This window comes from Balaenoptera acutorostrata, chromosome 6 (genome assembly GCF_949987535.1).
Source record: "Balaenoptera acutorostrata chromosome 6, mBalAcu1.1, whole genome shotgun sequence".
Taxonomy (NCBI): Eukaryota; Metazoa; Chordata; class Mammalia; order Artiodactyla; family Balaenopteridae; genus Balaenoptera; species Balaenoptera acutorostrata.
In genome coordinates this window covers 112,094,614-112,118,907 of record NC_080069.1, presented here as the reverse complement: position 1 = coordinate 112,118,907, position 24,294 = coordinate 112,094,614, and the positions used below count along the sequence as shown (strand labels likewise).

The 24,294-nt window shown below is 51.7% G+C and overlaps 1 protein-coding gene across 6 annotated transcripts in view; it reads right to left on the bottom strand.

The window, feature by feature from the left end:
- Positions 1-24,294, bottom strand: part of GSN (gelsolin) — a 56,442-nt gene that overhangs the window by 11,659 nt on the left and 20,489 nt on the right. For 2 of the 6 annotated variants that reach the window (XM_007178099.2, XM_057547799.1), the window contains 8 exons: positions 14,151-14,355; positions 13,285-13,439; positions 7,724-7,885; positions 5,781-5,930; positions 4,525-4,614; positions 1,893-2,025; positions 1,314-1,402; positions 929-1,144 (listed from right to left, as the gene is read on the bottom strand). In XM_007178099.2, coding sequence (XP_007178161.1) covers positions 929-1,144; positions 1,314-1,402; positions 1,893-2,025; positions 4,525-4,614; positions 5,781-5,930; positions 7,724-7,885; positions 13,285-13,439; positions 14,151-14,346 — 1,191 coding nt within the window. In that variant the 5' untranslated portion in view covers positions 14,347-14,355. Of the gene's footprint in view, positions 1-928; positions 1,145-1,313; positions 1,403-1,892; positions 2,026-4,524; positions 4,615-5,780; positions 5,931-7,723; positions 7,886-13,284; positions 13,440-14,150; positions 14,356-15,725; positions 15,797-15,848; positions 16,331-18,162; positions 18,287-24,294 lie in introns of those variants that run through there. The other 4 variants (XM_057547801.1, XM_057547800.1, XM_007178097.3 and 1 more) reach the window with 4 other exon arrangements.

Sequence of the window (24,294 nt, the reverse complement as noted above, 5' to 3'; positions counted from 1 at the left end):
ACACCCCTGGACACGGAATTCAAGGCCCCTCCTTGAGGATGCCATCAGCACCAGGCTCCCAGGACAGCTCCCTGCCTGGAATACCTACTCTTCTTCTCTGGCAGCAAACTCCTACTCATACTCTGAGGCCCAACCAAAAGGTCCCCATCTCTGTGAAGACTGCCCCAACCACCCACCTTCACTGCCCTTCCTGTGTTCCCATAATCCCTGTGCACCTCCCATCTTCCACTGACCACACAGGTCTAAGCAGCCAGCTGCGGCTGTGGTAACCTCCCCTCCCAGACCAGGCACTCTTCATGGGCAGGGTGGGGTCTCAGACACTTGGCACGGAGCCTGGAAGACAGTAGGTGCTTAGGGTATGTTGGTTGCAATAATCCAGCAAGACAAAAGAATTCCATTCGGGCTTCCCTGGTGGCGCAGTGGTTGAGAGTCTGCCTGCTAATGCAGGGGACACGGGTTCGAGCCCTGGTCTGGGAAGATCCCACATGCCGCGGAGCGGTTGGGCCCGTGAGCCACAGCTGCTGAGCCTGCGCGTCTGGAGCCTGTGCCCCGCAACGGGAGGGGCCGCGATAGTGAAAGGCCCGCGCACCGCGATGAAGAGCGGTCCCCACACCGCGATGAAGAGTGGCCCCCGCTTGCCGCAACTGGAGAAAGCCCTCGCACGAACCGAAGACCCAACACAGCCAAAAATAAATAAATAAATAAATAAAGTAGGGGAAAAAAAAAAAATTAAAAAAAAAAAAAAAAAAAAGAAATCCAATTAATGTGTGATCTTCAAAAAAAAAAAAGAATTCCATTCACCAAAAACTGTGGCCAAAATCTCTTAGAGAAACATCTTCGGAAAAGCGGGAGGCAGTGGGTAGGCCAGAGATGCCAGGGAGGGAGCAAGGAAGGGGCCTGGACACACCCACCCCAGCCCCCCAGGTACCTGTTTCTGGCCTGTGCCATCGTCATCCATGCCGTGCTGGGCGGCCATTGCAGTGGAGGTGTGCAGGGTGGCGGCGTCGAAGGGCACGCGCTCCATGTTGGCGATGTGGCTGGAGAGATAGGGCAGGCCCAGGCCATCCGTCTGGTCTAGGTCGCGCCAGTTCTTGAAGAACTGTTTGAACAGCGGGGTCTCGCCACCCTCAGGAAGGACGGAGACCTGGAAGGGGAGGGGGGAGAGCAGGATATGCTGGCTTGGGGTCCCCCTGAGGACAGGGGCCACCCAGCAGGGGTCCTCAAGGGAGCCTCAGACACCCAGTCCACACTGGGGTGGGATACCCACCCGAAATGGACGCATCCTCACCGTCCTACCTGGCTCCGAGACTCACCTGGGTCTGCTTGGGGTAGTGCATCTTGGAGATGAAGTCGGAGGCCGTTTTGAGGGCAGCCTTCCTCTCCTCCATGTTGGCCTGCCTGCCTGTCAGCAGAGGGAGGGTAAGGGGCCGGGGGGTAGTGCTGCGCCCCAGCATCCAATGGTCCAGGGAAAGCAGAAGGCCAACCTCCCTCCCTCTTCTTCCTAGACTGTGGACAGCCAAGGCCAGAGAACCCAGAGCTGATCACACCATGAGCTCTCGGGGGGCCAGCCAGGGGTCCTGCCTGATGACGGCAAGCACACCGACCACTTGTGGCCCATTTACTGAGCTCAGAACTATACAAAAATGATGGCATTTAATCCACACAACAACCTTATGTGATAAAGATCATTATCTTATCCTCATTTACATATAAGGAAGCCAGGGTCTTAGAGAGGTTAAGTGACTTGACCAAGGCCGCTCAGCCAGTAGGAAAGCTGCAACTCAGACCCTCAGGCCCCCCTCATCTTCCCTAGACTCATGAGCTAAATTCCTGCAAGGCTGCAGGAGCTCCCACTCGAGGTCCTGTTCGAGCCCTTCCCCTGTCCCCAGTACCTTTCCAGACAAAGATTTTCCCATCTTTGCCATGGTCCAGGATGAAGCAGTCCTCTGACTTCAAGGCCCCCTGGGCGAAGGGGTTCTCGTCAGCCACGAGGGAGACCAACATGGTGCCCGCGCCATTGGAGACCTGGGGGGACAAGGGAAAGGCAGCCCAGCCCATCAGTGACCTCCACCACTTCAGCCTAACCATGGGCACCCCCAAGACCACACGTGGGGAGACCCACGTCTCACCCCCACCCCCAAACGACACTGCAGGGTAACATGAGGATTTGTGCCCTCAAGCCCTGAGGCTCATCAGGATTTCTTTTCTTTTTCCGCTATGTCACAACCACATCTGTGACCTAAACACAGGTGTAGCACGGAAACTGCACACGGAAAGGGAACGGGGAGGATCCAATGCAGGAATGCAGGTGGCATAGGAAAAGAACTGTATAGTTGGTGAAAAGATATTCAACCTCATCAGTTAAAAAAAAAAAAAAAGGAAATAAAGAAGAAAAAGAAAAAGATCTAAATGCAGTGTAGGATTCTGGATTGGAACCTGGAATGAAAAATTGGGGAAAACTGAATAAAGGCTGCAGTTTAGTTAGTAGTATTGAACTGATGTTTCTTAGTTTTGACAAATGTACCTGGTTATGTTAAGATGTTCAGGGGAAGCTGGGTGAAGGGTATATGGGAACACTCTGTACTATCTTTGCAATATTTCTGTAAACCGAAAAATTATTCTAAAATAAAAGTTCATTGAACTTTTTTTTTAAGTGTACCATACTCGTCAAAATTCAAAAGATTGACAATACCCAGCGTTGAAAAGACTCTGGGTGAACAGGCACTTTCAAACCTGTGGTGAAGGTAACTAGGGAGCCCTTCTAGAATGAATTTTAGTAATACATATCAGAACTCTAAATAATAAGTGCTCCACATTTATTGAAAACTTACTATGTGCCAGGCACTGTTCTAAGCAATTTATGTAATTTATATAATTTAATCACTTCTACAATTATACAACTCCTTTAATCCTTAAAACAACCCTATGGTAGTCCTAGTAGTATCCCCATTTTATTCACAAGGAAACCAAGGCACAGAGAGATTAAGTAACCTGCACAGCTAGAAAGTACCAGACCTGGGATTCGAACCCAGGTAGTCTGACTCCAGAACCAGTATTTTTTTTTTTTTTGGCCACGTCCCGAGGCTTGCAGGATCTCAGTTCCCGGACCCGGGATTAAGCCACAGCAGTGAAAGCCCAGAATCCTAACAACTAGGCCACCAGAGGACTCCCAAGAACCAGTATTTTCAATCACTGACTCTTTATTCAGCCTATGATCCAGCAATCCATGTCTGGGAAACTCCCCTAATGCCACACTTAGCCTAAGTGCACAAAGAGGGACTGTTTGCAATCAGAAAAGGTGGAAACATTCTAATGTCCATCAATTAGGGATCTGCTGAGATTCCTACATTCCTAAAATAGAATACTACACAGCCGTTATAAAGGACCATGTGGATCTCTATTACAGACAGATATTCCTGACCACGTCAAGTGGAAAAAAGGCCACAGAAAAGCATGAATAGTTTGGATCCATGAATATCAAATAGAGATGGAAAAATATATGTAACTAGACACAGAAAGCTGTATCTGGAGGTTCTTTTACCAAAAGGGTAACCATGTAACCATGGTAACCCATGGAGAGGAGAGGAGGGGAGGCTGATTTTTTTTGTGTGAGTATTGTTACTTTTGTAATTAAAACCCATTTTTAAAATAGTACTGGTTATCTTAAACTAGTGAAATTGCATTGACTTGTATTTTCTTCTTATGTTCTTGAGAATTGCTCAGTACTGTTATTTACAATGCATATGTATTACTTTAGTATCAGAGTAAATATCAATAATGTGGTTTTTCTGTGGTGGTGATGAGAATCTGCACCTCATTTTGTTGTTATTTTACCACAAACAAGCCTAGGGCACAACATGGGTGTCACAGGCCCAGAGGCCAGAGTTCCTTGGCTCAGGATCAGCCTCAATTCACTTTTTAAAATCACAAGAAGGCAAATTCCCTGGCGGTCCAGTGGTTAGGACTCCGCGCTTTCACTGCCGAGGGTGTGGGTTAAAGGGAACCCACAAGCCGCACAGCGTGACCAAAAAAAAGAAGAAAATAAATAAATAAAAAATAAAATCACAAGAAGAAATTATAAAGTCATTAACCATAGCCTGCCCCTCAACACACACACACACACACACACACACACCACACACACACTTCTGTACTACTTCCCCGTATTTTCCTACAACACTCCCATCAGTTTCCTCTGTGGACCCCCAGAAATCCTGAAAAGTTGACTCTACTGCCCTTCTCCCCACTTTACAGACTAGGAAACTGAGACCCAGCAGAGAACATGTGCTGCCCAAGACCCCACAGATGAATGTGACACAGATGTGTCTGCAGTCGCTCGCATGCTCTTACTCCTGGGGCAGGAAGGCAAAGGCAGCAGATGGGTGTCTACTGGAGGCGTGTGGAAGCTGAGTCCCCCCCCACCCCACCCCCACGCATGCTTTGCTCAAGGCCCCATGGCAGCGGAGCTCAGGAAGACCAGGTCTCCTGACCCCAGACCCAGGGGACAGAGCAGCTGAGGCTCACCTTGTAGAGCTTGGCCAGCTTGCGGTTGGCTGCGTCCTCCTTGGCTGTGTCCTCGGCACCCTTGGGCAGAGCCGGCTTGGGACCCAGCACCTGCAGGAGAGGGAGAGATGGAAGAAGGGGTGGCGGTGAGCTCCTGGCAGCCTCCTCCCCCAGGGAGGGGACTGAATTCCTGAGAGAGCTCCCTCCCCAGGCAGGCAAGGACCACACGGGCGTCCATCCACAGCGACCTTCCACTTAGGGTAAGGTCCCCTCCAGAGACATCCTGCATCTCTTGACGTGTCTCCTGTGTGCGGAGCTCAACCAGGGCTGCCTGTCGAGTCCTTCCCTCCTTGTTCCTTGTCTCCAGGAGCTCCGTGCTCCTCTGCCTCCTGGACAGTCCTTCAGGTATTTATCCTACCATTTCCTCCTGGCCCTCTAAGAATGATAAGTAGAGCTATGAACACCTTCCACCACATGCCTTTAACAGACCTCATTTCATCTTCACACCCATGCTCAGAGGCACAGACTATCACTCTCATTTCACAGGAGAGGAAACTGAAGTCTAGAGAGAAGAAGTACCTTGTCCACACAGCTATAAGGTGGCTAAGTCAGAATTTAAACCCGTATCCCTGTGATTTTAGAGTCTTATTTTCACACCTCCATTCTGAGCTACCTCCAGCCTCAATGGCCCCAGCTGCTGCCCCTCTCAAGCCATGTCTGGTGTCCGGGCTCCTCCCCATAATAATCACCTTCTGCTCTTCCTAAAAACCAGAACTCAATAGCCCCAGACAAGCAGGAGACAAGTGGCACGGAGCAGAGCCCGTGGTCTCCTCCTTTTCCCGGTGACCTTTGCCTCTGTTGATATGTCCTCAAAGCACAACGGCTGGCAATGCCATCATGCAATTGATGAAATGGGCTATAAACTACTAGGAATGGTCAGAAGAGGAAAGAGGGGATTGGGTCTCCATTGTCTCTTTCTGACCTGGTTCCAGCACCAGGCCCACCCTCGGAAGATGCCAAGACCCTCCTTCTCAGCTCCTCTGGAGGACCTGGCCCTCCCAGTGGGAGGGTGCGGCTCACAACCCTGGGATGTACCAGGTCCTGGGATTCCAGCCCCACTTCTCAGGGGAGTCTGGGAGTTGTCGGGGGAGCTGCTCTTCCAGCTTGGTGGAAAAACAAATTCACCTCAACACTGCCTGTTGGACGGAGGAAAGAAATGAGCCTCCTGTCCCTATTCTTGGCCCCACCCTGCGCTCCTGGGATGGGGCCATGGGTACCTGGAGCATCGCCTCCGGCTCGGAGCCCTCCTCGGACACGTGCACATGGGCCCGGCCACTCCGCTCGTTGTCTCGGATGCCCTTGGACATCTGTGTGGCCTTCAGCCTCTCAAAACGGTTGCTCTCGGAGCCGCACCACTGATAGATGTCCTGTAAGACAGGGACCCCACATAAGGCAGTGCCCTCACCTTCGTATAAGCCCTGCCCAGCGACATGGCAAGGAGGGAACTATGGAGGGGGGCGGTGAGCTCACCCTGTTCTCTGCTTGCCCAGGTGACGGCCCGTGGAGTACACACAAGCCCACATCCAAGCACAACAGGTGTGATCTGTGTGCACCAGGGCATGTGAGTGCATGATTTGGGATATGTGTTTTTTCACAGGTACCCCTACACATAGAATGTGTATAGAGATGTTTGCCTGCTGGTGGGAGCAGAAATTAGCACAACCACTTTGGAAAACCGTTTGGCTGTACCTTCTAAAGCTCTGTATACTGGTATCCTATGACTCAGCAATCCCTCTCCTGGGAATATACCCAACAGAAGTGCATGCATACATCCACCAAAAGACCTGTGCAAGAATGTTCAGAGCAGTACCGCCTGGAATAGCCCCGAACTATCCTAAGTGTCCATCAACAACAGAACAGATCAATAAACTGTGGCATATCTGCCCAATCAATTCTTATATAACAAGGAGAAGGAACAATTTACAACTAAAGGCAAGAATATGGATGGATCTTAGAAAGAAAATGTTGGGCAAAAAAGTCAGAGATCAAAAGCAAAGATTCCATGTATATGAAGTTCAGAAACAGGTGGAACCAGTCTATGCTGTTGGTTGAGAGAGTTTGGGATGACGGTTATCCTTGGGGGTGAAAGGACGAGAAGAGGACAGACGGGGAATTCCCTGGCAGTCCAGTGGTTGGGACTCTGTGGGGCCCACTGCAGGGGGCACGGGTTCCATCCCTGGTCAGGGAACTAAGATCCTGCAAGCCACGTGGCCAAAAAAAAAAAAAATCTAAGAAGAGGACAGATGGGGCCTTCTGGGGGCTGGTGACGTTCTGTTTCTTGATCTGGGTGTTAATTACACAGGTGTGCTCACTCTGTGATATCTATAGAGATGCACACTCAGGATTCACACACTCTTCTGTGTACCTGTTACACTTTAATAACAAGCTTACACTCAGTGTGTGCCTCCGTTTGCACGGACATTACACCACGTGTATATATGAGGTTGGGTGTAGAACATCTGGCCATGTCCTTCTGCAGGTATGAGTATATGTGGATTTGGGAAGAATGTGTACAAAGCATCACACATCCGTAAGGTGGGCCTGGGTAAGTGCATCCCGCACACGTTGCCACATACAAGTGGGCATGTGCAACTACACGTATGACATGCACACTGTGGGTCCCTGAACAACATGCCCAAGCCTCCATGTGTAGGCATTCATCGTGGTGCCGTGGCCACACCTGCTGGGCAAGAGCTTATAGTTGGCTTACAATACTATATAAGTTTCAGGTGTACAACATAGTGATTCACAATTTTTAAAGACTATACACCATTTGTAGTTGTTATAAAATATTGGCTATATTCCAAGAGCCTATAGTTTCTGCACATGCCCACCATGTATTTGCAAGTGAGTGACTATGTGTAAAAAGGTACACAGGATGTGCACATGAACATGCCAGGGAGTCTGTACATCAACTGAAGCCAGAGTACGCTGTGCGTGAGGTCTGTGTGCAGGCATATGATGAGTCTGAGTCTACACGCCAGGCACGTCTGTACCCAAATCTCTGCAGGGATGTCTGACTGCTACACAGAGCATGTGTGTGCATGGGGGCTACTGTCTCTGTGGCTTGCCCTACTTGTTCACGTGGATGTGTCCACCTCCCCAGAGTCAGGCCTGGAGCACCGCAGTGGCCCCTGGGAAAGGGGAGGGCAGGACTTACATTGCCCAGGTCCAGGATGAAGCAGTCGCCATTGTTGAAGCTCTCCCAGGACACAGGCACCTCGGTGGCGCGGACTGCACGCCGCCCTTTGACCTGGAAGAGTCTCTGCACCATCACCTCATTGGGTACCACGTGCTTGAATCCCGATGCCACGCCTCCTTTCTGTTGGGTCAAGGAGACAGCGTTAGTCCACGGGAGAGCGTCTGGGGAAGGGATAGGGATGAATTGAAGGAAATTCTGGCCTATGCACCACTGGACTTTTAGCAGATTCCCTACCCACTGCACATTGCTGCCACCCCTTTGAATCTCATACTCCACTAACAAAGACCCCTGGGCCCACTTTCCTGGATCAAAAAGCTTCAAACATTCCTTTCTCAAAACCTGCATTTCCCAAGGGATGTTCTAAGGAACTCTAATCCCCCAAGACAGTCTGCAAGGAAAGGATTCCATGATCAAATAAGCACAAGGAATGCTCCTTACTTGCTCCCTGACTGTTACATAATGTACATCCACATAATAAAGGCTCTGGGAAGTCCTAGGGTAAATAAACCTGCTTGCCTTTTGTTTTAGAGAACATTTCCCTGCCTTATTGAATCAAGAACTGCTTTTCTCCTCCTCATCCTGCCTGCAGCTCGAGTGTTCTGCAAAACCCACTTTGAGAAGCACTCACCCAAAGCTTTCCCATCCTTCAAGGCTCTCTCGGTCTCCAGCCGAGACCATCCCCCTCCCTCCTCTGATGCTGCTGCAGCAAGTCCCACCCAGCTGTGCCTTCAGAGGCAGCTGTGGGTAAACGACAGAGCACCGACCTCAGGTTCAAGTCCCTGCCCTGCCACTACAGTGCTGGGTGACTTTGGGCAAGTCTCTTTCCCTCTCTGAGCCTCAGGCCTCTCCCTTTTGAAATGGTGACAAAAGCCCCTGCTGTGCCACCTTTTGCAGTCATCACCAAGTTCCCAGGGAGCTTCAGGAAGGATTCCTGGCAGCGGTCAAAACTGCCCTTGGCTCAGCAGAAAGCCAAATAAAGTGGGTTGGGCGTCCTCATAAACAGTTCCCAGCCCCAGGTGCTCACCGACCCCAAGCCCCAGGGATGTCAAGTCAGAGCTGCGAAGGTCCTTATGAGCTTCCCATTTTACGCATGAGGAAACTGAAGCCCAGAGAAGTGAAGTGACTTACTCAAGGGCGCTCAACAAGCACGCGGCAAAGCTAAGGAGTAAAACCTTGCCTCCTGTTTCCAATCTGGCACTCACCTCCCTGCTCCACAGGTCAAGGGCCCCTAAGGCCAGAAATGTGGCCACCCGCTCCAGGTCCCTTGCTGACACCTCAGTTTGCAGAGCGAAGCCAAGTCTGACTTGCCGCACAGAGGGCAAGGGACAAAGGGAGTGAGTATAATTGGGTTCCTATTACGTCTACACACAGTAAGCAACATGGAAGTGGCTGTGAAATGATAATGCCCACTCTGCTGGGCATTTTGTACGTGTCATCTATGAGGGAGGTGTCATCATCCCCATCTTACAGATGAGAAATGCAGATGCCAGAAGTGAAGAGACTTGCCTAAGATCTCGAAGCTAGTAAATGGTAGAGCTAGGATGCAAACCCAGGTGTAACTAAATTTGTAAGGGCCACATTTTCCCCCAACATCAGGTTTTCTTAGAGCAAAGGTCACTAGGGTCACCCAGGATGGGAGGCAGGAACAAACCACTGTTCAGAGCAAGGTTCTTCAAGTTGAAATGTTTTCCCTGTTGTGAGTGGAGCGCCCCCTGGTGTCCTTTCTTAGTACCAGCATGAGGCCTTTCAAGAGCATCCCCTTGGGCCCAGCAGGGCGGCCAAGGTATTCTCAGAGCCTTTCTTTCCACCTGGCTTCAGGGACCCTCCTGCTGGGGAAGAAGATGCAATGCCCCGTGCTCACCTGGTAATGACCACAGAGGCTGCCACTTACTAGGCCTGTGACAGAGGCTGAGGCACCTGCTTTACAGCCATGCAATGTGGTCCCCACAAGCCCCTGAGGTAGCAACTCTCATTACCCCATTTCACAGGCATGGAAACTGAGGTGAAAAGAGGTTCAGCCCCGTGCCCAGGGTCCCAGATAATTGGTGGAAGTTTTACCCCCAAGTTCGCCCATCTAGGGACCAGCCTTGCCCAGGGAACTCCTGAGTGTCTGTGGGCACCACTGACCCCGGGACCCCATTCAGCTGGAGGTAAAGAGACCGTGGATCTGAAAAGCTTTTCCAAAAGGTGCTGAACGGACACATGGACCATTTTCATGGATTCCTCAGAGAGGAAGAAATGGGGAAATGAGGGAAGAGAAAGACCCTTAACTTTTAGAAATACATCTCTAAAATATTTTACTTGTACAAGTGTACCTTTTATTTTTTATCAAAAAAATAGAAACTTTCTTTTAAAAAAGGAAAAGTGTTGTTCAATGGCATAAATCTTGGTTCCAATAAATTCTCTGTATATGAATTTATAAATTAAAAGAATACTTGATTTCTAATGAGTATGGACAGGCATTTCCTGATTAATTAACTCCTCTAATCTTACTGATCTAGGAAATTAGACTTAGAAAGATTAGTTAACAAAAAAATAAAAGTAAGCTCTTAGGAGACATTAGTGGATCTCCAAGTATAAGGGGCAGGACTTTTTGGAAAGTTTTACTATTTTTCACTATTTTTACTTTAATCTTTAGGATTGATTGTTGCTTTCTATGGTCTAATCATTAGGTGGGCAGAGACTGGCATCAAATTATTTGAACAAAATTTAATAGGATATTGTTTTAAAAGCCACTTTCCAAATTAAAGGGATGATATATATACACATATATCATATATATGTATAGATTCTATATCTATATATAATATACACATCTATACGTTCATATAGGGACTTCCCTGGCAGTCCGGTGGTTAAGACTCTGCGCTTCCACTGCAGGGGGCATGGGTTCGATCCCTGGTCATGGGGAAGATCCCGCATGCCTCGCGGTGCGGCTAAAAAAATAAATAACATATATGTTCATATATAGAGAGAGAAAAATTATGTACCATTTGGTGTATATCTCCAAGAGTAGAATCACGGGGGACTTTTACTTCCTAGAAGCCATATTTCTACGTTTGACATTTTACAATAAGCTTGTATCACACTTGTAGTCTGAAGAAGGATAAAAGCTATAAAGATCTACATTTTAAAATATGTTATAAAACAAAGAAAAACCTACTGATTGGGGCTGGTCCCCTCCACCCTCTAAACTCAGGGTTCCTCATCTAAGAAACAGGAGGGAGGACAGGAAGGGTTCAAGTGATTCTGTGAGTTCCCATTGCGTTCCGGGAGCTTCTAGGACTCAGGGCACCCCAGACTCTGCTTGAACAAAGGTTTTCAAATAACACAGCCCCATGGGGTCTTTAGGGTTCCATCTGAGAGTTAGGAGGAGGAGGAGGAAGAAAAAGAGGAGGAGGAGGAGGGATCAAATGCAATGACTTTAAGGATGTGGAGGTCACGGAACAGGACAGCACAGGCCCTGTGATAGCCCTTTCTAGCGGCTCTCGTCCCCTCCCTGCCCCTTCTCACACCCTGAGGACGGAACTGGCTCCGAGGAGCAGGCTTTCACAGAAACAAGTCTTGCGTAACAAGCTCTGCTCCTCGGAAATCTATAATTGATGAGGGCGCCAGGCCGAGAACCTTGAACTGGGCCTGCCAAGTGCAGGGGCAGCAGGAGGACTTGCAGAAGATGGAAAGCAGGACTGGCCTTGGACCTCACATTTCCACCGAAAGCCAGGGCCTCTCAGGACTGAAGTTCCGAATCCAGGCTTGGGCTGGGAACCCATCCCCTGCAGCATTCCTCAGAGTATGGTCCAAGAACATCTTGGAAAAATCACCGGAGGGTGGAGGAGGCTTGCTAAACACTTAGATTCCTAGGCTCCATCTGAGCTAAGATCAGAGACCAGGGAGTCTTCAAATGTCCACTCTGAACTCGTTCTGTGCGAGGCCCTTCACACCTGGGTTTAAATCCCAGCTCTGTCACTTACCAGCTCTGTAAGCTGCTTAACTTGTCCACAAGTTAAGTCGCTGCTGTCCAGACAGCAACAATAAGCAGGCGCTGTTGCTCAAGGGGCTTGATAACTATTTGCTGAATGAACGACAAATATGTGAGAGCGCCCACCTGGAGGCACAAGCAGGGAGAGGGGTGGCCTTGGGACCTGAACCAATCTCTCTGACTCCTGATCGAGTGTCCTTTCCGCTTTCTGATCCAGGAGCTGCAAAAAGCCCTGGTCCTTCTCCAAGTCCAGGGACTGGGTCCCAAGCTTCTCACCCCTCCCTCCGTCGGTACCAAGGCCTCAGAAGAGGCTGTAGAAAGATGGGAGAGCTGGACAGCTCCGCAGGAGGCACTGTGGGCGTGGGTGTGGCTGACAGCGGTGCTGGGAGGCTCCAGGGAATCCAACCCTGCTCCACGCAGCGCAGGGCTGAGGCCCTGTTCCCACAACACACCCTGCCCTCTGCTATCTCAGTCTCATGAGAGCTTTTCCATCACCTAATCCCTGATGTGTCAGCTGAGCAGACAGTGTGGCCACCCTGCTAACACAGACAACCCGGAGGCCCAGAGATGGACGATGACTTCTCTAAGGTCACACAGCACATCGGCAGCATAGATGGGGCTTAATACCTATCCTAGAACCCTGCTCATGAGAAGCAGGTTGGTGTAGTGGGAAAAAGCTGGGAGTCAGGAGATCTGGGTTCTGGTCCTGGCTCTGGGACTGACTTGCTGTGTGACCCTGGACCAGTTGCTTAACCTCTCTATGCCTCCGTTGCCCCTCCCTCTCTTAAAATAAGCGATTTGAACTCTGACATTAAGACCATCAAAGCTTATGATCCCCTCCTTATCCTGACCAAAGAGAACCCCAGCTTTGTAAAACTACAGCTTTCCAGGAGCCCTTCCAAGGTGCCAAGTCCTGTGCAAGGCATTTCCCAGCTATGCCTTCACCAAATCTTCTCCCCAGGCCCGAAGGGTAGGTACAACTGGTTCTCATGTAACAGAAGAGGAAAGGGAGGCTCAGGGAGGCCAAATGGTTTCCCAGAAGTCATACAGCATATACGGCACAGCCTCTTGGGGCTTCCAGCTTGGTTTTGCTCAGCCCTACCTGGCTTGGGGCTGGGGCTCAGACTCCTCAGAGTTCAAGTTCAAGGGGGATTCTAACAAGCAGAAAGAGAAATGTGATCAAATGTGTTTCAAATACCTAACCTAGGCCCTGTTGGCAGGGACTAAGAACTAAAGGGTACAGGCTCAAGCCCCGGGAAAGCAAGGTTCCCACCCGTGGCCCACCCCTTACTGCTGGGGCTAGGAAGACCACCCTGTGAAGTGATGGAGAATTTTCTTCTCTCAATGTAATAAGAAACCAGAGGCTCAGAGAGAGAGTGTGATTCGTCCAAGGTCACACAGCTAGGAAGGGCCCAGAGCTAACCAACTCCAAAGGCTGAGCTCTGACCGGTCTGCCCACATCACCAAACAAGACTGACAGATGGATGGACCTGAGTGAGCCCTGCCATTGGTGCATCTGTCCCTGCTGCCCGGCACCCACCTTGTACTTGAGGCCGGACTTGAAGTAACCAAGGAAGGTGGCGGACTCGAAGCCCTGGACCTCACGGTGCTGCACAGCCCGACCGTTCAGGTGGTCATCCAGCTGCACCGTGAAGATGGCGGCCGCCCCGCTCTCATCCTGGCTGCATTCATTGCCTGGGGGACATCAGAGCAGCATGAGCCGGGCTTCTGTAAAGTGGCCCCAGCCTCCCATGGAGGAGGAGTCTGGAGCCCCCAGCAGTGCCCAGGCCTGGCTGCAGAAGCTGGGCAAGCCCCTGCCTCCTACGAGCTTCGGTTAATCTATCTGTATGTATAATGGGGGAGGTGGGAGGCTGACTCCAAGGTCTCTAAGAGTCCTCCCAGCTCTGACGCATTCCCCCTGCACTCACTCTCAACCCTCCTGAGCATGAAGTCAGGCCAGGGAGCATCAGAAAACCAAGGCCCAGTGAGGGGGCAGGACTCACAGAGTCACATAGCAGAGCCGTGGCAGGACTCCAGGCTCCGACTCTGAAGGGCAAACTGGAGTGTGGCTGGAGCTGTGCAGGGGGTGCAGGGTCCCCAAGTCACCCCCCGTCTGTGTGCCATAGTGGCTTGTTTAACCCTCACAACAGTCCTATGAGGTAGTCCAGCGCAATCATCAGGTCCACTTTACAGAGACGCTGAATATCTTGCCAAAGGGCAGAGCCGGGGTCTGAACTCGGGCAGGCTGGCTCTAGAGTCTTGGGAACATGTAACCAAGGGTCTGGCACACACTTGATAGTCAATAGTCACTTAATTCCCGTGGGCACTTCCTGGCGACCACGCCTCAAAGGTCTGTGCTTTACAGCAGAGGGGCTGGGATGGGGGCTCGGGCGGGGCCAGCCTCACCCAGCCAGTAGTGGAGGTCGTACTGCAGGTTCCCATTCCTCAGCTGCACCGTCTTCAGGATGACATAGGCATCGCCTGTGAAGAAGTCTCCGTAAAGGTTGGGGGGCACGGGAACCAGGTCGAACTTCTCCACACGCCAGATCTGCAGGCCGGCCTCCTTCCCTGCCTTGAGGAACTCGGGGTGTTCCACCACCATGCTGCTGGGCTGCAAGAGATGGGGAGGAGCCTGAGCGAGGGCAGGGGCCTTGGCGGGGAGAGACCCCACCCCGGGGCACGAGGGAGGGTGGTTTCCAGCACCAAGAGCATCTCACTTGAGCCGCTGACTCTCCCCACCCCGTTCTATGACCCCTGCTCGATGAGTGAGCAAACAGGGCAGAGTTTAGGCTCCAAACCCTGTCTGTGGCATCTGTCTCCCCTCCTCAGCTCCCTGGTGATGGGGGGACAGAAGGCTCTCCCTCCCTTCTCTCTTCCTTTCTTAGTGCCAATTAGATGCAACAGCCGAGGCGCAGAGAGGTGAAGACGGGGACCCCCAGCTAGGAAATGACAGAGCAGGACTTGGCCCATGCTCTAAGAGCACGAGTTTTGAGACCGTGGGGAGACCCCTCAGATGGCAATGGTAAATCTGGGGGTCGCCAGGGGCTCAGCTTGTTCCCTTCCAGCATCCTCAGTGGTCCTTCGAACTAGAAGGGTCCTCAGAGAGTTCATTATCCAACTCCACCCTGCAGACAGGAAAATTGAGGCCCCAAGAGGGGAAGGGGACTAGCCTAAGGTCACACAGGCTGTCTGCTTTTGCTCTTTGGAAGTGGGAAGATTTCCCATGCCCCATCCATGTCCATGTCCACACCTCCAAGAAGGGCCTAGATGACTGAGCCCAAGTGGCCTCCTGCGCTGTCTGCCTCCTCCCTCCTGCCCCCAAAACCCCACCCCGCAAATTCCATTTCTTGGAAAAGGCGAGAGGACGCAGCCGGGGTCTGCAGGAGCCTGTTGGAGATGAGGTGGTCAAGGATGGGGGAAGGCCGTCAGACATGCACTGGGGCTAGAGATGGAGCAGAGCGGGATGGTTAGCTTGGAGTCAGAGGGTGTAAATCAGCAGGCGCAGGTCACCTCGGGCCGGATCTGGTGGAAGAAGTCAAAAAAAACAGATGGGAGAACTCAGGCAGAGGGATGGAGAACGCAAAAGAACAGCAGGAGCGAGGAGAAACCAGACAGGGCAGAGGAGGTACCAGAGAGGGGAGAATAAATAACAGGAAGGACGGTAAGCAGGCGGAGGTGAGATCATACAAGAAAGAGGGGGGAAATATTGAAGAGGCAGAGAGAAATTAGATAAGAAAGAAAAATCTGAAATGGAAGAAGAAATCAGAAGAGGGAAGGAGAGAAATGAGGGAGAGGGAAGGAGCAATCAGGCAAGGAAGAGGAGAAATCAGGGGGCAGAGATGGGTAAGAAATCAGAAGGTAGCACCGAGGGAAAAAGAAATCCGGCCAAGGTGAGGTTAGCCTCTAGGAAGGGAAACAGCCAGGGCCCTGAGGCTCCCACCCACATCCACCGGAGCCCCGGAAGCAGCAAGAGATACTTACAAAGCAACAAAACAGTTTTTCCATTCTAGACCTGAATTACTCCCCTTTTCCTAGCGCTGTATCTGCAAGAACTTACAATAGAGAGTTACTCCGGGAGCCCCCCGTGGCCCCCCGGGCACTCACCCGCGCCTGGGTCACCCGCCCCTGGGACGCCCGTACTTGGGGCGCCCCCCGCGACGCGGTGGCGGCGCGGGCCGGCGGCGACAGCGCGCACAGCGCCAGGACCAGCGCGCCCAGCAGCGCGGAGCGGTGCGGAGCCATGGCAGCGACAGCGGCAGAAGACCTGGGCGGCAGCCTGGGCCTCCCCAGTCGCAGACCTTAAGTAGCCGCCCGCGCATCCCGCCCAAGCTGGGGACCGCCCCATAGGGAGGGCGTGGGGCAGGGCTGGGCCCCAGGGCGTTGGGCAGGGCTGGGCCCCCGCGGGCCTGGGAAGGGCGGGGATCTGGCCTGGATTTTAGAGACCTCGGGGTTCCCACAGGGACAGATCCAACTGGGCGTGGCCACCCCTTCACCCCAGCTCAGGGGTGGAGACCAAGCGCAGGACCTGGCATACAGCAGGCGCTAACTCAGTGCACACTAAATGGGCACACGTAAGAATGGCAGGGAGCTCACCCACCTTAGACTCCTGTATGATCCATGCAAAGACCCCTCCCCTCTCCACCCCTAACGTCTCCAGCAAAAAATATCATGAACTAATATTTATTGAAGGTTTTCCACTTCATATGAAAACTGACACATCCTAACATCCTTTACAGACTGGGTACTATCGACAGCCCCATTTTAAGGAGGGGAAAACTTGAGTGCAGAAAGGTCAAGCAATTTGCACACAACTAGGAAACGAAAGCCAAGATTTCACCCCAGGTGCTCTGAGTGGACCACCCACTTAGGCAGCATGTGGCTGTCACCAGCTGAGGACACAGTCCAGGGGGCTGACCTTCACTGGACCCTTGAACAAGCCAGACAGAGAGGGGCAGGCAGATCTCTCAACTTCTCGGATTGCAGGTTCTATTTTACTCAAGACTGCCCTTCTTTCCTTCCTTGTAAAAAAGTTTTTATTTTGTAAAAGGTTGTTTTGATAAAAACTTAAAGTCACGTTATTTATGCAAATTTTTGCCTCTCAACCCCACTTACTTTTACCTTGGGGCAACCAACCACTTCTATCTTCCTCCTTCAGCTGATTTCAGTGTTTGCCTTCATGTCTTAAATAACAAGCCCTTGTTGTTTGGGGTTTATTCTTTTTTGGGGGGGGTGTTTGTTTTGGTTTTGTTCTTGTTTTTTTCAGTTTTAGGTCCTATTGGCTCTCCCTGGGAAAGTCAAGGATTCAAGCCTCTTGCCCTTCTCCCAGGCTCCCTTCCCATCTCTCACTCTCCCACTGGAGGCTTACAGTCAGTCACTGGGTTAGAAGTGCTATTCGGATTCACCCAGGCCTGCTTCCCACCTTCGCCAGCCCCTCTCTTCTCCCTCTCACTACTCTGCTGGACCCAGCTTCTCTATTTCCAAGTTCCCTTTGCATCCCAGATCTCCTCCTTTCCCAATAACAGGGAATGCAATGACAGGGAAGAGAATGGAGAAGCTGGAGACCTGGGTTTGATTCCCACCTCCACTGTGTGTAAGTTACTTTCTTCTTCTCTGCCTCAGTCTCCTCATCTAGTAAATGGGTATAAAGTGGTTGCTGAGAATTAAACCAGTCTCTCTGTGTGAGAATGGCCTGGTCTGACAATTAGTAAATGGGAGTTCCCATCCCCCTTCCCCACGAGCTCTAGTCATCCGCCCCAGCTCCTCCTGGAGTCCAGTTGCTATCTAATCAGGCTGAAGTTTGCCTTCCATCACACACAACTTCCTCCCATTTAAGGTGGACTGTGGGTCAGATAAAGGGCTAAATGAACACACACATGGAGAAGACAAATCAGACTGCAGGGATTATAAGAAAGCTTCATGGACAAAGGGACTTGTGACCTGGGCCTTGAAGGACAGGGAGGAGGGAGATTGAGAAGAAGAGGCATTCTGGGGAGGGAACAGCATGGGCAAAGGGCAAATGCAGGCCACATGCAGTGACTAAGGAGGGGTCCTGTCTGAAACACAGTAGCAAGAAGAGATGAGGCTGGAGAGGGCGGCGGGGGGTCACAGGGGCCTGTGTGTCACACTGAAGAGTCTGAATTTTATCCCAGTGTCTGTGGGGAACCACAGAGAGATGCCCGAGTTCTTGAAGCTCTATGTCTAGTCCTGGGCCTGCAGAGCCTGCAGTGGATCAGCTCTGGCCTAAATTCAGAGAGCTCTTCCCTCTCCTTAGGCATTTCGAGGATTATAAAAACCCCACAGTTCTCATATGCTCTTGATGGAAGTATAAACCAGTTTCCCCTCTCTAGAGAGCAATTTATGACCACAAATTCGAAACAGGTAATGCGACAACAGTGCCATTTCCTTCAGTATCACTTACAGAGGAACGCGGAAATATACGTGCAAGGATGTTCACTGAAGCATTGTTTGAAGAAAACTGGAAAGGACCCAAATGTCCCGGTTAAACAAATTATGGAGCCGCCATACAATGGACCACTCTGCAGCTGTGAAAAAAGAATAAGCTAGTGCGGACCGTGCCTGGCACATAGTAGGTGCTCAATAAGCACGGAGAGATCTCCAAGTGCAAAAAGCAAATTGTGCAATAACTATGTGACTCCTCTCCTCTGTTTTATGAGGGTGCCTGTTTTTGTATACATCCTTAAAAAAATCAAGGAGGGTAAACACCAAAGTGTCAAGCCAGTTTGTTTGAAAGGGATGAAGAGGTTGGGGTTAAGCACCCACATCGCTGCAATTGGCACAAGGGAACATTTTAGGGTGATGAAAACATTCTAACTCTGGATTATGGTGATGATTACACAACTGAAAAATGTACTAAAAATCACAGTCCCGTCTGCTTACAATGGGTGAATTGTTACGGTATCTAAATTATACCTCAATATACTTGTGTGAAAAAAATTTTTAATGTGCTATAGGGATTGAAACTATTTACAAGTATTTATCCACTGAAGTTTTTTTTTGGTTTTTTTTTTTTTTTTTATAAAAGACTGATCTAGGGGGACTTCTTCAGCAGGCCAGTGGTTAAGACTCTGCGCTTCCACTGCAGGGGGCATGGATTCCATCCCTGGTCGGGGAACTAAGATCCTGTATGCCGCGTGGCATGGCCGAGAAAAAAAAAAAAAAGACTGATCTAAAAATAATACCTTTAAAATAGACAATGATACCTGCTCATTAGACAATCTGGAAAATCCAAACAAGCAGGAAGAAGAAATTTCCTCGTCATCCCTGTCCCCCAAATGAACCTGAGGGGGCATCCGGCCCAGCTGAGCAGTCCTTTCTGCTCAGTTGGTGATTAACAGAGGGCTGCTGTGGCTTGGCCTTAGTGCCAGGGGTCACTGACCACTAGCCCAGGGTCACTGGCCCCTGGTTAATGATCACAAAGGCCCTGCAGCTTTGCCTGTCGCACAGCTCTGGAGCCTGGGTCCTCAGCGCTGGAGGCCTGGTGAACAGGCCCTGGCTCCTGCCCTCGGGGAGCCCATGGCCTAGAAACTCTCACTACAGGGCAGTGATGTGTGGAGACTGTGATGCGGACAACATGGTCTTATGCTGCTCCCTGCCTGGAAGAGGATGTATGAGTTCAGGGCCAGTGGGGGGACTTAAATGCAAAAGAAAAACTTCTAGGTAGAAAGGAAGAGTCCCCACCCAGTGCTAGGCTTGCCTCTGCCACAGACTTCCTGGGTGACCTTGGGAAAATCACTGTCCCTATCTGGGCCTCAAGGTCCAGATACCCAAAAGATGGGGTAGGCCCTGATGCTCTGACTCTAAGCCTCATTCCTAGCCCAGCATTCCCAGATACTGGCTCTACAACCATATCCGGAACTGACACGTCTCTAAGCCTCAGTGTTTCCATCTGTAAAATGGGAGCATTGGTCCAGGTTGCCTCTACAGGTCCTTCTGAATGAGACAGTGCAGGGCCCCTGACCTACACAAGGGGGCACGGCAGTCACCGATGGCAGCATGCCACCTCACCTCTGGATCCAGACATCTCTGGGAGAAGAGAGGGAGGAAGGGGTGGGGGGTGTCTGATACTGAGTCTCCTCACAGCAACCAGAGGAAATAGGTATTAAAGTTCCCTTTTTTTTTTAAAGGTTTTAAATTTTTTTTTATTTATTTATTTTTGGCTGTGTTGGGTCTTCGTTTCTGTGGGAGGGCTTTCTCTAGTTGCGGCGAGCGGGGGCCACTCTTCATCGCGGTGCGCGGGCCTCTCACTGTCGCGGCCTCTCTTGTTGCGGACCACAGGCTCCAGACGCGCAGGCTCAGTAGTTGTGGCTCACGGGCCCAGTTGCTCCGCGGCATGTGGGATCTTCCCAGACCAGGGCTCAAACCCGTGTCCCCTGCATTGGCAGGCGGATTCTCAACCACTGCGCCACCAGGGAAGCCCTAAAGTTCCCATTTTATAGACCAGGAAACAGAGATTCAGGGAGTTTCAGTCACTTGCTTGGGGTCATTCAGCTAGAAAGAGGCACTGCTGAGATTCAAACACAAGTCTGGCTGGCTCCAGTGCCCAAGCTCTATCTGGGGATCAAGCAGGGCCTCCCAGCACCATCGCACCTGGGCAGGAAGGGAGCAACAGTACCCTTTACAGGTAAAGGGTTGCAGGCGCTGACTCAGTCAAGCCCAAGCCAAGCCTGGCAGCCGGAACTCCATGGGGCGGCCGTCCCTACCACGCCTCGCAGGCTGAAGAGGTCGCAGGCCTCCAGCCCTGCACCCGCACCTGTGAGCACCCAGGACAGAGGCTTGTCCTAGGAAGGTCCCCAGGCTGCAGCCACTGGGTGGAAGATGGACTGTGGCACCTACACTCTGTGCCACTCATGGGCACGCAGGTCAGTCATGGTCTCCTGTACTTGGGAGGCAGCCCGGCTCTGCCACCACTCGCTATGTGAGTACGCCCTAGTCCCTGCCCTTCTCTGGACCTCAGAGATCCCCTTGACCTCTGATCTTGGGTGTTCCAGGCTCCCGCCTAGTGCTACACACAGTAGGTAGCTTTCAGCATCAGCCCACATCTCTCCCCTATAGTTGGATCCAGGACCCCCACCACCAGCTCTGGCCCTGCTCCTCTGTGACCTTAGGCTAGCCTCCGTGTCTCCCTGGACCTCCCAAGGCAGCTACCAGCGACGGGAGCAGGCAGCCTCACCCTCCGCCCCCGGCCTCGATGTACAAAAGGCCTTGGCTGGCCCTGGAAGACACCACCCTGTTCTTTTTTCTTCACCCCGAACACTGTTGTTCTTGATTCCCGGGCAGCCGGCCACTCATGGAAAGCCCTCTCTCAGAGCTTGTTTGCTTTCTGGCTCACTGCTGGGCTCTGGGTCCTCCTGGGAATACCCGCCCCTCTGGTTTTGCTAAATGGGACAACAGGCAGTAAACAGAGGAGGCAGTTACGAAACCCAGTGAAAGTGGACAGGGTGTCTGTGAGGTCTGGGGAGCCCTGGGGACTTGAAAGAACACGTTTTAGAATCTGGGAGACTCAGCTCCTGTGATCAGGGCCTCAGTTTCCTTATCTATAAAATGGGGAGAATGATACCCAGCTCACAGAGCAGTGAGGAGGGCCAGGGCCCCACACACAGTAGAAGCTTCCCAAAGTTAGCGCCCATTTTTTTTTTTTTTTAATAAATGTAAGTTATTTATTTTATTTTTATTTATCTTTGGCTGCGTTGGGTCTTCATTGCTGTATGCGGGCTTTCTCTAGTTGTGGCGAGCGGGGGCTACTCTTTGTTGCGGTGCGTGGGCTTCTCATTGCTGTGGCTTCTCTTGTTGCAGAGCACGAGCTCTAGGCACATAGTCTTCAGTAGTTGTGGCGCGCAGGCTCAATAGCTGTGGCTCGCGGGCTCTAGAGCACAGGCTCAGTAGTTGGGGCAAACGGGCATAGTTGCTCCACAGCATGCGGGATCTTCCTGGACCAGGGCTCGAACCCGCGTCCCCTGCATTGGCAGGCGGATTCTTAACCACTGCGCCACCAGGGAAGCCCGTGCCCATTTTTTGGACTGGCTTCTTTGCACAGAGGCCTCTGTTCAGCATGTGCCACGTGAGAGCAGTGTGGTGGTGCTGGAGAAAGGTTACAGACTTCACAGGCGATTCCTGAGTTCAGGTCTGGGCTATGCAACCTGGAGCAAGTCGCTTTCCCTCTCTGAGCGTTGGATCACTCATCTGTAAAAAGGGACAGTAGTGCCCAGTTGCAGGCCAGCTGGGAGCTCAGGAGCGAGACTGCTGGAGTGCATTGCACAGAGTAGGACTTATCTGTAGCAACGCTCACTAGTCCATCCTCTCTTTGTAGACTATGACACCAAGAACAAGAGTGTAACTTCTGCGAATCACATAGCAAGTACCTGGCAGAGCAGACCTAGAATCCAGGTCTCCATTCCTGGGCCAGAGGTAAGGCCTGAGTCCGTGACATGACAAGGCACCCTGTAAGGGCCAGCTGGACCTCTGCCCTGGCCCAGTCTATCCTGGGTGTGGACAGCTGTCGGGGAGATGGCCAGTGGGACTCCAAGAGGCTGACTGTCCCAGGGACCAAAGCCACTGGCTCTTTCCCAGCTTCGGAGGCAACTCCACCTAGTGCTGAGAGCCAGGGCAGGACATTCAGAGAGGGACTGGCCCCGCCACTGCCTGAGCCTGTGCCCTGGAAGCAGCCAGATCTGGCCATGGGTGTGAGTCAGTGCCCTTCCTGCCAGGGTCCACTTTGAAGTCGGTGTCCCCTTCTCTGGGGGAGGCAGTGGCCCTGGGAGGCTTGGCAGGCCAGCAGCTAGGGCTGCAAACAGCTGTATCCTAGCCCCTCTGGCACCCCACGGCCCACTGATAGGGGAGTCCAGGCACAAACACAAATCAGCAGCAGGACAATGAGGCCCAATGACAGGCACCGCGGTGCAGGACCAGTAGAAGATGGGAACACAATCTCCGCCTGCCAACCTCCTGGGGCAGCAGGGCCTACGGGGCCCAAACCAGAACCAGAAGTAGCAAAAGCCACAGGAGGCAGCTCCCCGCTCCACAGAGGAAAGGCTTTCCAACAGAGAGGAAAACAATGTGCAGGACTGTGGAAAGAGCTCCCACCAGGAAAATCTGTGTATTAATCCCGACCTACCACTTCTAGCTCTGTGGCTTCTGCTCTCTGAGCCTCAATTTCCTCATCTGTAAAATGGGGATTAGAATAGCTTCTTCCCAGAGTTGCTGTGAGAATGTTGTAAAGTAAAAATACGTTTGGGGCTTAGCACGGTGCTTGGCCTAGCGTATGCACATATAGAGGAAGCTGTGGTGGTTGTTTGCTGGGTGCTAGGAAGCGTCTCTCTCTCTCTCTCTCTCTCTCTCCCTGTCTCTCTCGACACTCAAGTTCCTTATGTATAAAATCAGGGTTAAAATGTTTTTCTCAAAGGTGAGTGGAGAGCACTGAATGAGACCATAAATGTAGAAGATCCTAGGACCATGCCTGGCATAAGACAGATGTTCAAAAATGCGGGTTTCCTTCCCCCTCTTCCAGAGAGATAATGAGTGGCCCAGTGGTGACCCAGCCAAGGGGACTCAGATGATGAGCAAACCAGCCCATTTCTAAGGACACTTCAGGCCCTGGGACTTTAGGATTCTGAAAGAAACAGCAAAAGGCAAACAGTGTTTGAGCATCTGGTCAAGGTCCCCCCCCTGTCTGTCTGGGAATCAAGTTCATCCTTCAGCAGGACCCAGCTCCCTAGGCCAATAATCACCATGATGGGAGCAATAATGACAGGACCTCAGAAGATGGTGACATATCCCTCTCGCTGCAGGCTCTGAATGAAGGCTTTCTCTGTCCCCAAGCCTTGCACAGCCAGTGACAGCCAAGACCTCCTGTCAGCGGGAGCACATCTTCTGGGTGTCAGTTTGTACCCTGCAGGCAGAACTTCCAAGAAACACAAAGTGGGCAGGTTCAGGACAGAGGAGAGTCCAGAATCCAGGAGCAGGGGCAGAGCTTAGGTGAGCTCGGGATACCAAGAATGACCAGTAGGGTGAGGGGTGTACAACCTTCCATTCAAGGGAAGACAAGATAATGTCCAGGCTGAGTTTGGACAGAGCCCAAATCCCTACCTCAGGGGGGGACTTGGGCCAATGGCCCTTCTGCAGTGTTTCAATTTCCTCCTCTATAAAATGTGGTGATGAGTCCTACCCTGGGGGTCATCTGGGAGGAGGATTGAAGGAGCTCCCAGCACTGTGCTTATTAGCACACAGCAAGTGCTCAATAACCGCAACACCCAAAGACAACCCCCCGGCATGTGTCCAGGCCCTGGAGACGAACAGCCCACTGGCCCCCATACCCACCCTTGACTTCTATCTCTGCATCCTTGCATCCAAAGCAGGGTAGGACTGGAAGGTCCCAGCCAAGGCCCAGAGACCTGGAGGGATGGCTGATGCCAAGGATAGGAAGGCATCTCAGGAGGGGGCCTCAAGCCAGCACTTCAAGAGCCCAACTTTCCTCCCACCCCATCCACAAATCTCTTTATGATTCCCTCCCCTCTCCTCTGGTCTGCTCCCACCC